At 37.6% G+C, this 14,746-nt stretch overlaps 1 protein-coding gene across 2 annotated transcripts in view; it reads right to left on the reverse strand.

Annotated features, from left to right (window-relative positions):
* Nucleotides 1-14,746, reverse strand: part of EVC2 (EvC ciliary complex subunit 2) — a 68,157-nt gene that overhangs the window by 24,364 nt on the left and 29,047 nt on the right. For both annotated transcript variants that reach the window (XM_058838564.1, XM_058838563.1), the window contains exons 10-12: nt 10,002-10,326; nt 7,192-7,431; nt 5,508-5,683 (exon numbers count right to left, since the gene is read on the reverse strand). In XM_058838564.1, coding sequence (XP_058694547.1) covers nt 5,508-5,683; nt 7,192-7,431; nt 10,002-10,326 — 741 coding nt within the window. The remainder of the gene's footprint in view (nt 1-5,507; nt 5,684-7,191; nt 7,432-10,001; nt 10,327-14,746) is intronic.

Below are 14,746 nucleotides of genomic sequence, written 5' to 3' on the forward strand. Positions count from 1 at the left end.
TCATACTTCCTATTAAATTTACATCATAATATTATAAAAATTACAAAATAATAGCAAAATTCAATTATTTGAAACAGCAAATTGTCAGTCATAATCCCACAGTGCTTTCAAGGGGAAGTTCATGACTGTGCTCTACCCCCAGTTGTTATCGTATTTAATGTCAAAGAGAAAACAAGATCTCAACAGTCCCTGCAACAGTTAAAAGAATCTCCCTTACCACAAACTCAAACTGAATTTCAGAACTTACTGGCTATTACATTTACACTACAAGTACCCCAACTCTTTCTTATTCAACAGAAGAATAATAATATCTTAATTCAGACCAGACTGTTGGACATTTGTGAGTTACAAATGAATGAATGAGTTATGCACAGTGGACTTAAAAAAAGTGGTGTTAAAAAAGTCAACATGAAACTTTGAATTGAAAGCACCAATTCCTGACCTGAACCTGGATATTATACACATACCTCCTAGTTTACCTATACAGTCCCCATTTTTTTCAAATACATGAACATTACGGAGTCAGGACTCAGATGAATCAGGGCTTTCAAGGTTTCATTACAATGTGATACCTGTCCCAATTCCCAAATTAAAGTAGCATCTAAATGTGGTACGCAAGCCCTTCTCCAGAAAGGAGAGTCTCATTTTGGTTTATTAGGATTTATGGCTACTGTTTACAATTTAATTCCAACCAAAATCCTCAAAATAAAATAAAGCAGATCACCAAATTAGCTTGTTTGCACTCACTGCACTGTAACCATGGTGGCCAGATCTCATAATTCACACCTCCCCATCTTCTGCTCAAGCATCCACAACTATCTGAGCAAGCCATGAAACATCACTCCTATATAATGAATGTGCTGGACAGAAACTCATGTGTGCTTTATCACAGTTATGTCAATGAAAGAGATCATCCTTTTGCAGAGCTTTTTCAAGGTCTATCTATTGCATTTTTTTAATCTGCAAAGAGGATTAAAATACCTTTTAGTATATTGAGAGCAATCCACCAAGCATCATTCTTGGCCAGGTAATTTCTGCCTTGAAGTTAATCAATGTTAAAATTCAGTTATGTCAAGAAACTCCCAAAAAACAGCACCAAGTTTTTAGCCCATATTTGGTAACTCTAAGTGCTGCTTTTTGACTGAACCTAAGGCAAAAGATACATGAATAACAGTAATTAATTATGGTGAGAAAGTAAGGAAAGATAATAACAAATATATTATTTTTTACACCTTCATCCTTTCTTCTACTGAGGAAATAAACCCATGCTTGCTGCATCCAATTAAAATCCCTGTCCAGAGCAGTGAAAAGAGTCTGCAATAGAAAAAGATAGATGTGCTGGAACCACACAGCAAATCAAAGTTTAAGAAAAGTCATGCAACACAGAATGATAGGAAGATGATATACAGCTACCTATTTTTAGGATAAAAAAAAGGGTCTACAGTATTTCAGTTGGTTTATTTAGAGATCCAGTATTTCCACAGCTGAAACTGTAGGTGATGCAGTATGCCACAAGTTTATGTGCCAATTTATACTGATTGGTGTTATGGTAATTCCTAAAAAGCTCAATCCTGGCAAGACACCTTCATTTCTGGTTTGATATAAATACAATATAAAAACAATTACAATATCAGAAATGTGTCCTAGTCTCAAAGGACTCCAAACAGAAATGCAAAACAAAAGGAGAGGAGAAAGGTAGTGAGACAGTGTAGACTGTATGATAAACTGCCTCAGGTCTCAGCATACCAGACATTTAACCACTGAATAAATGTGCAGGCACATGTCTTTGAACAAAGAGAATTTTAATGAAGGAGAATACAGTGGTAATGCCAGGGATGTTTAAGGGGAGATCCTCCCAGAGGCAGTAAACACCAAGGAAGGTACAGAGGTGGTGTGTAGCCAATAGCAGCAGTATGACAGGTGCAAGGTATCAGAGACACCTTGACTGCCCTCTACTGAACGAAAGCAAACATATTAAGGAGTGACAGCACTAAAGTGAAAGGTAGTATTTGTATTTGATGCTACAGAGAATCAACTAAGGGATGCTGGACCCCAGCAAAGGAAAACTGTTCCATGAAAGCTGGAGAAGTAACAGGAGCATCCCTAAAGCAAAAGGGAGATAGATGTGAAGCAGAAAAGCTGTATGGGCCTGAATGTACACAGAGACTGAATCACATCACCATCCAGAAATTACACAGAGAGAACTTGCGTGACTCTGCCCATGCTACTCCAGCTACAACAGGACTTCACCTGCTGAATTGGCATCTCGCTGTTGTCCACATCACAATTCATGTCAACAATTCAGAGCAATAAATGCCCTCCCTACATAGCAGAGTACTACAAGCAGAAAAGGTTTCAAGAGATGATTAGAAAACATCATATTGATGCATTACTGCTTACTTCCAGAAATGTCCAGTCAAGACACCAATGGAAAACTACTTTCTATGGACAAGGTCCATATAAATGGTGATTATTAATTAGAACAAGATCAGCATAAGGTGCTCACTTCAATCGTTTGACCACGTTAGAAACACAATACACTGGAAACCCTTGAGGTCTTAAAAAATCTAAGTTTTGGGAGAAATTTATAAAGGAGCTTGCAGCTGTTTCTACCTAATAAGCCACAAGAACTGAATTCAGTTTTTAAGAGACTGAACAAGATAGAAATTTCGTGTGAACAAGAAGATACTGGCAAAAGAATAACACAATGTTGTTATAGTTTAAAAACATCAAGAACCTTGCACCTCTGTTGATAGCAAGAACAACCCAAGATAAACACTGCCTCAAGTATTCCCCTTTTGCCCATTATTCTTTAAGAAAAAACATAAAGAGCCTATGTAGACATCCTTCAAATCCATGATTACAGATTATATTTTAAATTCTCATTTCCTGCTTTTTGGCACTGAAGTCCAGACTTGATTTTCAAAAGACCCTGAGTACTCAAAAACTAGCTCAGACAAATGGGAAATTTTATTTAAATGCAGCTTGTAAACTCTGGCTGCTCTATTTTATTTAAAATGTTCACAGCCCTCCCTAGAACTGGTTTGGTTTTTTGCTTTTTATAACACTCATTTCTAACCATACAGAATCCTTTTCATGTTAATTTGAAATTGCCTTGCAAAAACATACTATTAAAGCTTCATTTTTAGAAGACTTCTCCCCTCAATATCTATCTGCTGGTTTATCACTACATCTATCTGTGGTATATCTAATCTATATCTTTTCACTCCTCTCCATTTAAATTTTGTATTTTAGAATTCAATTTGTAACAGTAATTTTAAGGCACTCTATTATAAAGCTGGACAAAATAAATTAAGACAGAGCTGTATCTATATTCAGACAAGCAGATTCAATGATAAAGCGAAAACTAAAAGGATACCATTGCTAGAAATTTAAAGTACTATTCAGACCAGACTTCTCTTGCTGCTCAAATTTTAATGCTCCAATTTGGAAACATTCCCAAAATCACTTTCTAGTTAGAAACTGAAATACAAGCCTATGTTATGCAATTATGAATTTCTCATGAGTTATACTAGGATATTTCAGTTTGCCTGTAGAAAATAAAACATTAGCAAATAAACTGAGGTACTACATTCTCGAGTTTTATAGTCACACCACCTAAAAAATGAATTATGAGCATTTGGCCAACATTTGTCTGAGAGGAATTACTGCTACAGCAGGTGTGGGAAGTTACAGGAAAATAACAAGTTCTAGGCCCAGAAAGCCAAATGGGATTGCTTCTCTACAAATGGTATCTCTAACTACTGGCGCATGTCCTTTGTCCACAAACAAACAAGCAATGCATACTCTGAAAATTTAACAGGAGAGTGATAGAAAAATTAATTTTTCATCTTGGTAATAATGCTGCTGCTTTTGGAAGTTTGAGGGGTTTTGGATGGTTTTTCAATACATTTAATACTTTCCTGAGGATGAGATCCATGAGGTCTTGAATTAACAGACACTACGCCTTTCCTTTCTGTTTTATAGTTGATTTGCTTTGTGACTGTTAGGTGCAATAATAGGCATTATAAACAATGGGTGAAACTGATTTTTCCAGGTCAAGAAGTCCAAGTTGTTCACTGCAATGGTCACAGAGTACAGCTCTCACAGAGGCTTTTCACATTACCACATCATCTGGGAAACATCTCAGACCTTATAATACAATTCCAAAGAGAGGCATGAACTAATGGGAGTGAACCCTCTGTGAAAGAAGCGTCTGAATTATATTTCCTATTCCACGACATTTTTGTCTTTAAGCCACATGGCTGCAGACATTAGTAAAACAGCGGAAGACTACTGGATGAAGCCCTCTCCAAGCAATGAATCTCAAGACTAAACTCAGGGTGAATCAAGCTAAACTTAGGGTATGATTCCAATGAGGCAAAACATAGGACAATCAAAAAGAAAAGCAAGGAAAAGATACCAAAAAAACCTGATACATTATTTTGTCACATCCAAAGATGAAATCTTTTGTAGCTCTTAGCAGACTCCTGCTTCCTAATATTAAAATTATAGAAGAAAAAACACACCAAAGATCAGTGTTCATCTAGTTCTCTTAATGCACATTTTACAATGCGACATCAATGACATCAATACAGACATCTCAAATATACAAATAAAGCTGCATGCACAGGACCAACAGCAGCAGTGCTATGTTGTTTTCCTATACACTGACATATTTTGCTGCCTTGGCAGGCTCCTCAGTAATCTCTCCATATGCCAAACTAACACAGTTCCCTGGACAGCAGCACCTCACAGCCACACAATTTTAAATAACTACATCTCTGTGTGTCTGCTGATATAATACCTCTCTACCTTGATTCTGAGTACCCTATCACAGAGTACTCAATCAGCCTGAGTCTGGTATGATATCCTAAATAAATTTAATGTGTTTGTTACAACAGTCCATTTCCAACTTCCCTGACATCTACTTTTAATTCCCTGCAACAGGTGTATTCCCTGCTAGTCAAAATCCTACAGTTACATTATTTATAAACTTAATCTACTTTCTTTAGAAAATATTCACGATTTCCAGCTTGAAAAGAGAAACTGCACATCCAGCTCCTCAAACAAGTTCAATCACAAGTGAATCAAAACTTCTTTTCTGTTAAATCCAGATATCTGTGCATAAAGCACGTAGACAAATGATTCTCACTGATACACGTTGCAATGGCCTCTAGTATGAGTTTTCACATGTCTGATGAGTATTTACACAAACAATGTATAAAGACATTGAGAATCTTACATGAGTCTGGTTCCCATTGAAATCAGAATTACAAACAGGTACTACATATGTTTCCAGCAATTCACCTGTGCCGTACAAAGTGGACACAGATAACAAAATCTTACCTTAGCATCTACTGGGATTTAAGTACCAAAGTCAGTCACCTACAAAATATTTCCTTGGAATTCACTAAATGATAACATTTTTATGCAACTCTCCTGCTAGGTAACACAGAAAAAAGACTTTTGAAGAGGCTGAAAAAGGAAACAGTTGAGTTATTTACCTTTCTGTCATATTAATGAGACTTGATATCTGGGCTGCTGCGGCATCTATAAGAGCAGAGACACGGGAATCCCTTGACTGTATCTTACTTATAAGATACTCTCTGTAAGAAAATCTTTTATTCAGATGATACTTCTTGCAAGCTTGCAACAAATCCATTAACTCTTCAATGTCACCCTACAGGAAAGATTGTGAACATTTAATTAGATGTAATGCTAATTTCAGCTAACATCTGTGAGAATCAGACATGATTTGTTCATTAATAGGGCAAAGGTAAAGAATTCCTACAAGTGTAAAACAATAAGCTTATATCAACTTATCCCTAATGATCACATCAAATGATTATGGCTATTTCAACAAAACAAAATAAATAATTGGCTGAGCTTCTGGCTTGATTACCTCAATACTGTGTGTACTTTCCTTAACAGTTAGTACACGTTCTGAGTGCCCTGAGCTAACAGGTCATTTGATCAAGTATTCACAATTAGATAAACATGCAACCCTACCTGTGTTAGCAGAATAGTTCTTTATGATGTACTGTATGTGACATAAAGGGTCATATTTTTAAAGGTTTTTATAAGTTGGCTTCAAAGCCAACTCTTCCATGTATGTTTAGTACAGCATAGGGAAAGCCAAGCCCACTGCACACAGGCTGGCTTTATTGGACGTTTCCCCTTCCAACAGTGGGGAACAGGAAGGGCTTAGATACCTGCAGATGGGTCTGGGCAGAGACCAGAGTTAGGCACACAGTGTGCTCTACAGCAGACACTCTGCTAGCATAAATAGCCAAGACAAAGTCAGTTAGTTACATGACCCATGTCCAAGCAGCCAAAACACAGTCACAACTTTTCTCACTTCTCTACCCCTTTGACCTAGCTTCTTAACTATCTCCTGCACAAAGTGCTTGCTGCATCTCCCTCTAACACTGGCCCATGTGTAGCTTCTGTATACAATGTTGTGCATCAGGTTTTAGGAGTGGGCCTTACATGTTCTGACACCTACTTTCCAGATGTTGCTTTTTCACCTCCCCCCTCAACCTGCAGGACGACAACAATCATAGTCTTCTTCAAGAAGCAGCCAGAAGAAAAATTACCACAACTTTTGTAATCTAGAGCACTAGTTTTCAACACAAATGGAGGAAAAGCCAACCAACCAAAAAAAAAAAAAACAAACCAAAAAACCCTTCCACGAGGAAGCAACTCAAGCTATTCTGTTGCATGAGGTTTCAAATGTAACTGAAAGCAAAACCAAAGTCCTGAACATATTCTTCATCACCATCCCTTTATAACCTGGAGACACACAAGCCCTGGAGCATCCATATAACCTGGAGACACACAACCCCTCTAAGTACATAATCATAGTACTTCAGACACTCTAAGAACATAATCATAGTACTCCAGACACACTACAATTTCAATAACCTACATATTTGGATTGGGGGGCTCAGTACATCTACGGAAGTATACAAGAGTACTTAATGACTAGGGGGTTTTGAACATGTATATACACCTCAATATGCAGGTGTGCAGATGTCAAGACATGCTAATAAAGGCATTACAATTTTAAAAATACTTTCTATAAAACTAGTTATGAAAGTGATAACATTAATCCTAAAACATTTCTTGAAAGTCACTGCAAGTTTGTATTCTGTCTTTAGGTTAGGAATGGACATATCATCTTATTACCTGTATTTTAGAGTAACCTTCCACTAATGTTTTAGCTGCTTCCAACTTCAGTTCTCCCTTTAATGTGGCATTTGTTATCTGTGTAAAAAAGATAGTATGGAGCTCCTTTCTCTGGATAACAGCCAGCTCTCTATAAGCCTTTGCAAAATATTCCTCCTGTTTTAAGAAAAGGAACCTCTTCAGGCAGTCCTGTTCCAGTCTGTGAAGTTTGTCCAGAAGACTTCTGTATTCTATAGCAGGCTGCAGAGAAGAAAGAAATAAATCTATCAGAAGTGATTTTCAGAATTCAACATGTTTTAAAGTATCAGTGCTACTAGCTCACATATATTTTACAAATACTTTTGTTACTGTCATTTCAGGTTTCAGTGAAGGCTAATATTGAATCAGTGTACACTTTCCACAGTTTTCACCTGTTTGGATGGCAGGGTTGTACAGCTGCCAGTCTCTAATCCAGATACCATTTCCAAGGCATAAAGAAGTCCTTTTAGAATTCACAAGTCTTATATAAGACAAATTATATAAAATGGCATGAAATTTCACACAAAGACTATATATGAAATTAGTTTTTTAGGTTTCATCAATCCTGAAATACAGCTAAAATTAATCAGTCATATAATGCAGATCAATGAAATAATAACAAGCATAATTTAAAAACAATATAAATTAGACAAAACCCTATTCTCCTAAAAATCTCTGTAAGTTTTTCCTGTTGGTCATCTACTTTAACTATCAGTTTCTACAAATGAATCCAAGAGCATCATTTTAGATTTACGCTTATAACCATGGAGTAGAAGTAAACGGCAATTACTTCAAAAGCTTCTCTGCCAGAAATACTTCCTCTTAGCTCTCTATTAAGAATTGTATATTTACAGCTTTAATCTTAGATGGTATAAAGTCATTATAGAATCAAAACATACATGTCTCACAGAGCAGAGAATGCCTTTTATTCCAGCGGAGCTACCTAAAAGTCACTATGTCAAGTCTTGTTCTAAATTTCATACCAATTATTTTGAGGAGAACTGCCCTCCACACTTCACTTCTCATTCCTAAGAGACACAATGCAGGCCGCAAATAATTAATCAAAAAGGCAAGGAATATAAATCCTGTGTTTTGACTGAGAAGGGGAGGAGGTTGTTGCTCTAGCTGTTTTCCACTGCCATCCCCTGGGTATCAGTACACCTGCTGCCCAGGAGCATGGCAGTGAGCCAACCCCTATGCTCCAGAATGTCCTTCTGGACCACGTGCTGTGGCAAGTATTAAGGTCCTTCTACAGACAAAAAGGTGAACAGCAACATGACATGATACAGTAAATGGATCAGGACAGGTACTGGACTGACCTTAATTGTTTGCTTGTCTCCTAATATTCAGGATTTTCAGTACAAATCAGACTGAAGCAACACCAATACATTTCTTACAAAGCAATGCCACTTTGCTGCGAGTATATTTAGAGTGGATTCACACACTGAGTTTCAGTCAGGCACGTCTCTCTGCAAAGGCAGGACTTACCTCGGTGAGGTCCTGGCTCCTTCTATATGCAACAGAAAGAAAAAGTCTCCTGCAGAGTACAGTTCACCTCATGCTTAAGAAGGTGCCCACAAGTATCTCTTCCCACCCCTTGCATTTCGAGCACCTCTAGCTCAGGATAGGCATATCCTACAGGTATGGAGACCTACACGGAGTCACAATTTAAAATTCACCTGGAAACATCAAGGAAATTCTACTGGTTCACTAGCCTTGTGCCATTCATTTTCTCTATGCAACATCCTGATAGAACAAAGTTCCTCCTGAGAGCCTCAACATACTGAGTACCTTTAATGGGTCACACTCAGCAAAAAAACTCAAACTTATTGTGTCAGAACTTTAATCATGAATTGTCAAAGAAGACTTAACAATTACGGCTCTGTGATATTCAAGTAACACTTGTGGTCCAGAAGCAAAGCCTCGCTAGTAAGTAACAGACTGCACCATTTGTTCCCTCCAAAGCACCCTCTTAATAGACAAGCATGAAACATCAACTTGGGCATTTTGGCATTTTAAGCTTACAGAGATGAAATATTCAAAACTTACCACAATCCTTTCAAGCCAAATCCTTTCAGGAAGTTGTTAAAAATAATAATAAAGAAAAAGGGTAGGGGGAAATGAGTTTTATTGTAAACATTCAATATACTTGAAAAAAGACATGGAAGACTGGAGCATTGAACAGAATCATACTCTGACTTCAGTTATTTATTTATAATAAAAGGCTATTTCCAAGAGAAATCCACTCCTTGCCCTGTCTAAAATATGGATTGTTCTGCTTGCCTTCACTCATTTCAGAGAGAAGTCAGCCTTTGGTTGTGCTTATAATCTAATTTTCTTCAAAAATAGAACATAAATATCGGAAACTTTTTACCTAGACTGTAAGGTTTATGGTACAGGGAGTTTGTTCTGCTCTGAATGTGCAAAATACTTCACACAGTGTCTGAAATCTCACAAAGCGCTGCAGTAAAATACAGTAAATAAAACTACACTACTTTGCAATAGTATAAGTGATTATTAAAAAAACAAACCAACAAAACAAATAAGGTAAGACATTTTTGTCTCCAGATGTTACAGATCCTGTCGAGAAAAATTCATTTTCTGGTGAATTAAACAGAATTTCTTAATAACAACTACCCTAATTATGACATCTGAATTTGTGAACATATTTAATTGTAGATCTTTATCTTTACTCTTCCAAGAGTGTAACTAAGCTCTTGTAGCCTAAATGAGAAACCATCTCCATAAAACTACATGTGATGCAAAATATCTCAATTTAAAACCAGATTTACCTTTTCATTAATTTTTTTCATTAATTCCTCAGCCTCTTCATTTGCAGCTCTTGCTTTTTGACATTGAGCCTCCATTGTCTTCCTAGTTTCCAGATTACATTCAGCTGTTAGAGCCACCATCTTCCTTTCATACTCTTCTTGAATCTCTTTCTCCATTGCAAGAAATTGCTTTTTGAAAACTGAACTTATCTTCTTCTCCACATGAGGAAAGAGGCTGTGATTTAAGACCATGTTCTTCAACATCATAGCAATCACTTCTTTACAGATCTGTGTTCGATTGGCTTCCAGATCAGCATCTGCCCGTGTCAGGCTGGCAACCTCCAAACTGTACAAAGGTAATCAGAACTGTTAGAAATCACAGATTGTGGGAAATTTCTATGAGAAAACAAGATTCTTGTATCTAGAGCATTCAATCTCTAGATTGCATCTAGACTCACGCAATATTGGGTAATGAAATGGCAGTCAGAGATGTGCAGGAATATCACAGTATATTAATCATTATAGTAATCATTCATTAAACAGCAGGGAGAGTCAACTTCTACTACAGCAACTTTAATGAAGTATGTCCGTGCCTCCATTTCCATTTCAGACAAAAGAAGTAAAACCTTTTCTTTACTAATACTCAAAACATTCCCTCAGATAAAAGATAGTAGAAATGTCTGACCCCCTCCCAAAAAAACCTCCATTATCTCTGTTGGGAAGCAGATCAAATGGGCACCTGAATAGACTATAAATTTTACTGACTTAAAACAGATCTAAACTCACTGACCCATCTAGATTGATACAGCACTGCTTCATATTCTTGGCTGGTGTACTCCCTTCTCTGGAGGAAAGAGGGGACAGTTTCAATTACGTGCTGATACAAATAAAATAGCTGGTATCTGTCTCTTATGAACACTAACAGAGTTCTAGAAAATAGATTAAAACCAGATGGAAATACAAGAGCTTTCAGAAAATGCAGTATGTCATGCTGCATATAAATACATTCTCTTTTATCTTTAGAATTAAATTGGAATTATAATTATTCAAATTTCATATACAATGTAACTACTCTAAATTCTACACCTGAACTCAATTCCACACTGGAAAATTCAGAGAGTTTTGCTCCTTCATGACAAATTACAAGAATACACAATACTGTATTCTTCTGCCTGCAGACCATTAAATATGAATTTTTTTGTGACCTACAAAACATACTTTTAGGAGCTTAAACCCATTCATTTTTTTGCTTAGACTAAATTACTGGTCTAAATTTTCCACAGAAAAATCTCAGAATAAATTTCAAACATAGCAAAGATCTTGGTAAGACTTGGAAGAGAGTGGAATGATATCTGAATGGATACATTCAGAATCATATAAATGAAGGCATGAAAATCTAGAAACCCTTCATTTTTTTTGTCTTTCCTTTCTTTATGTAAGCAAGTCAAGTTTAATTAAAAGTAAACCACTGACATATCATCATTGCCTCCCTGACAGCACAAGAGATATATTCTCCCCATCTTGAAACTGATGGGATGGAATTGTTTTCATACAATGACTCAAACACTTGAAGTATTTGGGAGACTAGCTTTGGAATGTAGTCATCTACCACAGAGTGATTTTCTGTGGCAACTTCTCAAAACCAGAGAAACACACTGGTGATGGCTGTCCTCATCATGGCAAACTGCTGCAGGGCTGGGTGGCTGGTTGCAGCTACTAAACCTCCTCCATTTTACTCCCTCTTCCATATCTAAGGAACAGAAATTCCTGCAACTGAAGTACCACAAGCCTGAAACATTCCTCACAGTAATCTGCAGATCCTGTAAGAGCTAATATTTGCTATAATATTTGCTATAATATTCCCAAGGCAACACAAGCATCCAGCTTCTCTATCCTGTATACAGATGGACACTGCAGCTGGAGATACACAGCTTTCTTGGCTAACATTCTTCTACATTCATGGTGGAGTACCTCAGGGCACTGATCCCTGGGGAGAGTCCTTCTTGCTCCAGGACAGAGGGCAGGTGATGGCAGGTTCAAGGTAACAGGATGCTGAAGCAACACAGCAGATACAGATGTGTGTTTTCCCTTAAGCCATTTTGTTTATAGTCTTAGGACTTTTGCTGACACAGCCAGCTATTATCAAGCTGTTTGTGACAACTTGAAGAAAAGCAGTGTTTCAGAGTTGTGTAAATGCACTTAAACAAAAACAAGGATTCACAGAATGGGAGCTTTATGCTATAATATTTCTCTAATGACTGTGAGACAGTGGTAGGAGGCTTTCCTTCATAGATTCACCAATTCATTATTAGCCTGTAAAATCCAAACCACCAGATTTATTTTTCTGTTTTACTTCGTGCTTTAAGTTCAGCAGCTCTAATTTAATTGAAGCATATCTGTCTTCTGTGAGAAACATCCTGGTATTCAAGCATCCCCTAATAACAAACTAAACATTTTAATCAATTGTTCTGCTAGATAATTTCTCCAATAAATGGTAACCTCGTCCTCAGAATTTTATTAGTTACAACTTTCAACTCTCTTTGTTTGCCAGAACAAGTTCCTTAGTTATTATTTTTCTGTTCTTCAAGCATGCAATAATAGATGGTCGCCTCAGCACCTACTAACCCTTTCTCACTGAGATGTGAAAGACTGAATTCCTCATCTCTCTCCCTGGAAAGTAACACTTCACAGCTCTACCACATTGTTACATAGTTCATAACACATAATTTACTCCTTATCACAAATACAGGGGTTTTTTAAAGCATGCTTCAAAGAAGATTAAAGCTATTCCTCACCCACCCACCTGTTACTTTTCCACTCTTCTTTATGAGTGATCCCGAAAATGAAAACCAAAATGAAACACCATCAGAACATTTCCTATTATCTTTCCTTCAGTCTTCCCACAGCACTTCTACTTGCTCCAAGTCATTGTAGACTCAACCTGGTTCCATTTCAAGCAAGATTCCCACGCTCTTTTTCACTCTCAAAGAGAACTACAGTACCCCAGTAACTCCACATGATGGAAAATGCAGGAGGAGCAATGATAATAATCACCTGATGCTGGTGTGTCAGCAAGTGAATAATGAGGCTCCTAAGATCTCGGGTGTATTTAACCTGCAACTCACACTCTTCATTTTCCTGGCACCTCATTGGTGAAGAAGGCGATTGGTGAAAAAGGCAGAGAAGGTTTTGAACTGTTCCACCAAACCAAGGTCAACAGCAAAGAGAAAAGTATTTACAAGCCACAGCTCTCCCAGGTCACATCTTCAAAGATAGCAGCCACACCATGACCTTTTGGCAGTGGCAGCTGAAGAAAGGTTATGTCTGTAAAAACTTGAAAGCTCCCTTCCGTGTGATGTGCTCTACTTCTGATCCATGATCTTCACACAGCAGCCAGCAGAAATGAGACAAGCTCATCACACATATCAGAAACCTTGCTTCGATCTCTTTACTCAAAACAGAGGGGTTGAGGGCACCCCTAGCATGCTGCATCAGTCAGTAAAACAGGAATCCTGTACATATAATAAACTGAATGCTTTCATTTGATTTCATTCAAGTCCCTCAGAAGAACAATGTTTACAGTCAACCAGATTAAATGTTTCAAGTCACACAGGGAAAAAAAATGACACTCTGTGTCTCCTCAAGCCAAAGTACGTTTATTAATTTGTTTTAAATGCTCTGCACTCTGTTGTTACAGCAATTGATGTTTAAAAGGTCTTGCCTCACATCCTGAGCATATTCAGCATCATAGAAACATGAAAGATAATGAAGTACAGGTAGCTACTGGCAACCCATTGATGAAAAAGACGAAAGCTTTTGCTGGATAAAGCATGCAGAGAAAGGATGAGGACAGTACAGAAGGCAGGTGGCACAAAAGGGTGGGGGAAGGAAAGGTGAACAGAAGCATAGAAAATGAAACTTCAAACAGCAAGTGTAAAGCTTTTTCACTCACTTGAAGAGAAAGGTTTTAAAAATCTGTCAGAGAGATCTGGAAGTGGAGAATCCCAGATGTCAAACACAAAGAAGCAGAGAGAGTGTCTGAGCAACTGATGTCCTCCACAGACCTAGCGAAAGAACACAGGAAAGCAGCTGAGGTCAGGAAAGCAACTATAGTTAATTATAAAAGAAACCAAACCAAAACACAACATGCTACAAAAAAGGAAACCTCTCATTAACTACCAATTAATTTGTGTCTTTAAGCCTTATTCAAATTACAGGCCCACAGAGAGAATTTTTGAACAGAAGAACTAATAGTTGCTGACTTTAACAGTCCTAGAAGTAACTAATGGCTTTCAAACACATTTTTAAAACTAATTCTGAATTTACAAAGATAAGAAACTACTGAGACACAACTTTCTGAAGTCTAAAAGGGAGAGAAGCATTAAACAAATTCCCCTTCAGTGACACTTTCTCATCAAAACAGAAAAGCCTGTCATTCTCAGAAGGCTCATCTCTCCTCTGCCAATTAGTAGCACACATATTACAAAAGTATCCAGAGGAGACTGGAGCTCCATGGTAGCTGTTTCTGTAAAAGTATTGCTTCAAATACACAAGGCTCCTGAAAAGTATGTAATTAAGTAATTTAGAGCCACTGTTTCCACTTCAGCAATGACTCAGAGCTCCAAGGCATAGCAGCTGCACCAACTCCCAACGGAGAGGAGAACAGAAAGAAGGAAGGACAGACAGACAAGCACCCCAGCCCAGTGGCACCCACTGTTACAGCCAGAGCAGCACGTGTCCTGTACCCACAGGCACAGTGACGATGG

This window comes from Poecile atricapillus, chromosome 4 (assembly GCF_030490865.1).
Source record: "Poecile atricapillus isolate bPoeAtr1 chromosome 4, bPoeAtr1.hap1, whole genome shotgun sequence".
Lineage (NCBI taxonomy): Eukaryota > Metazoa > Chordata > Aves > Passeriformes > Paridae > Poecile > Poecile atricapillus.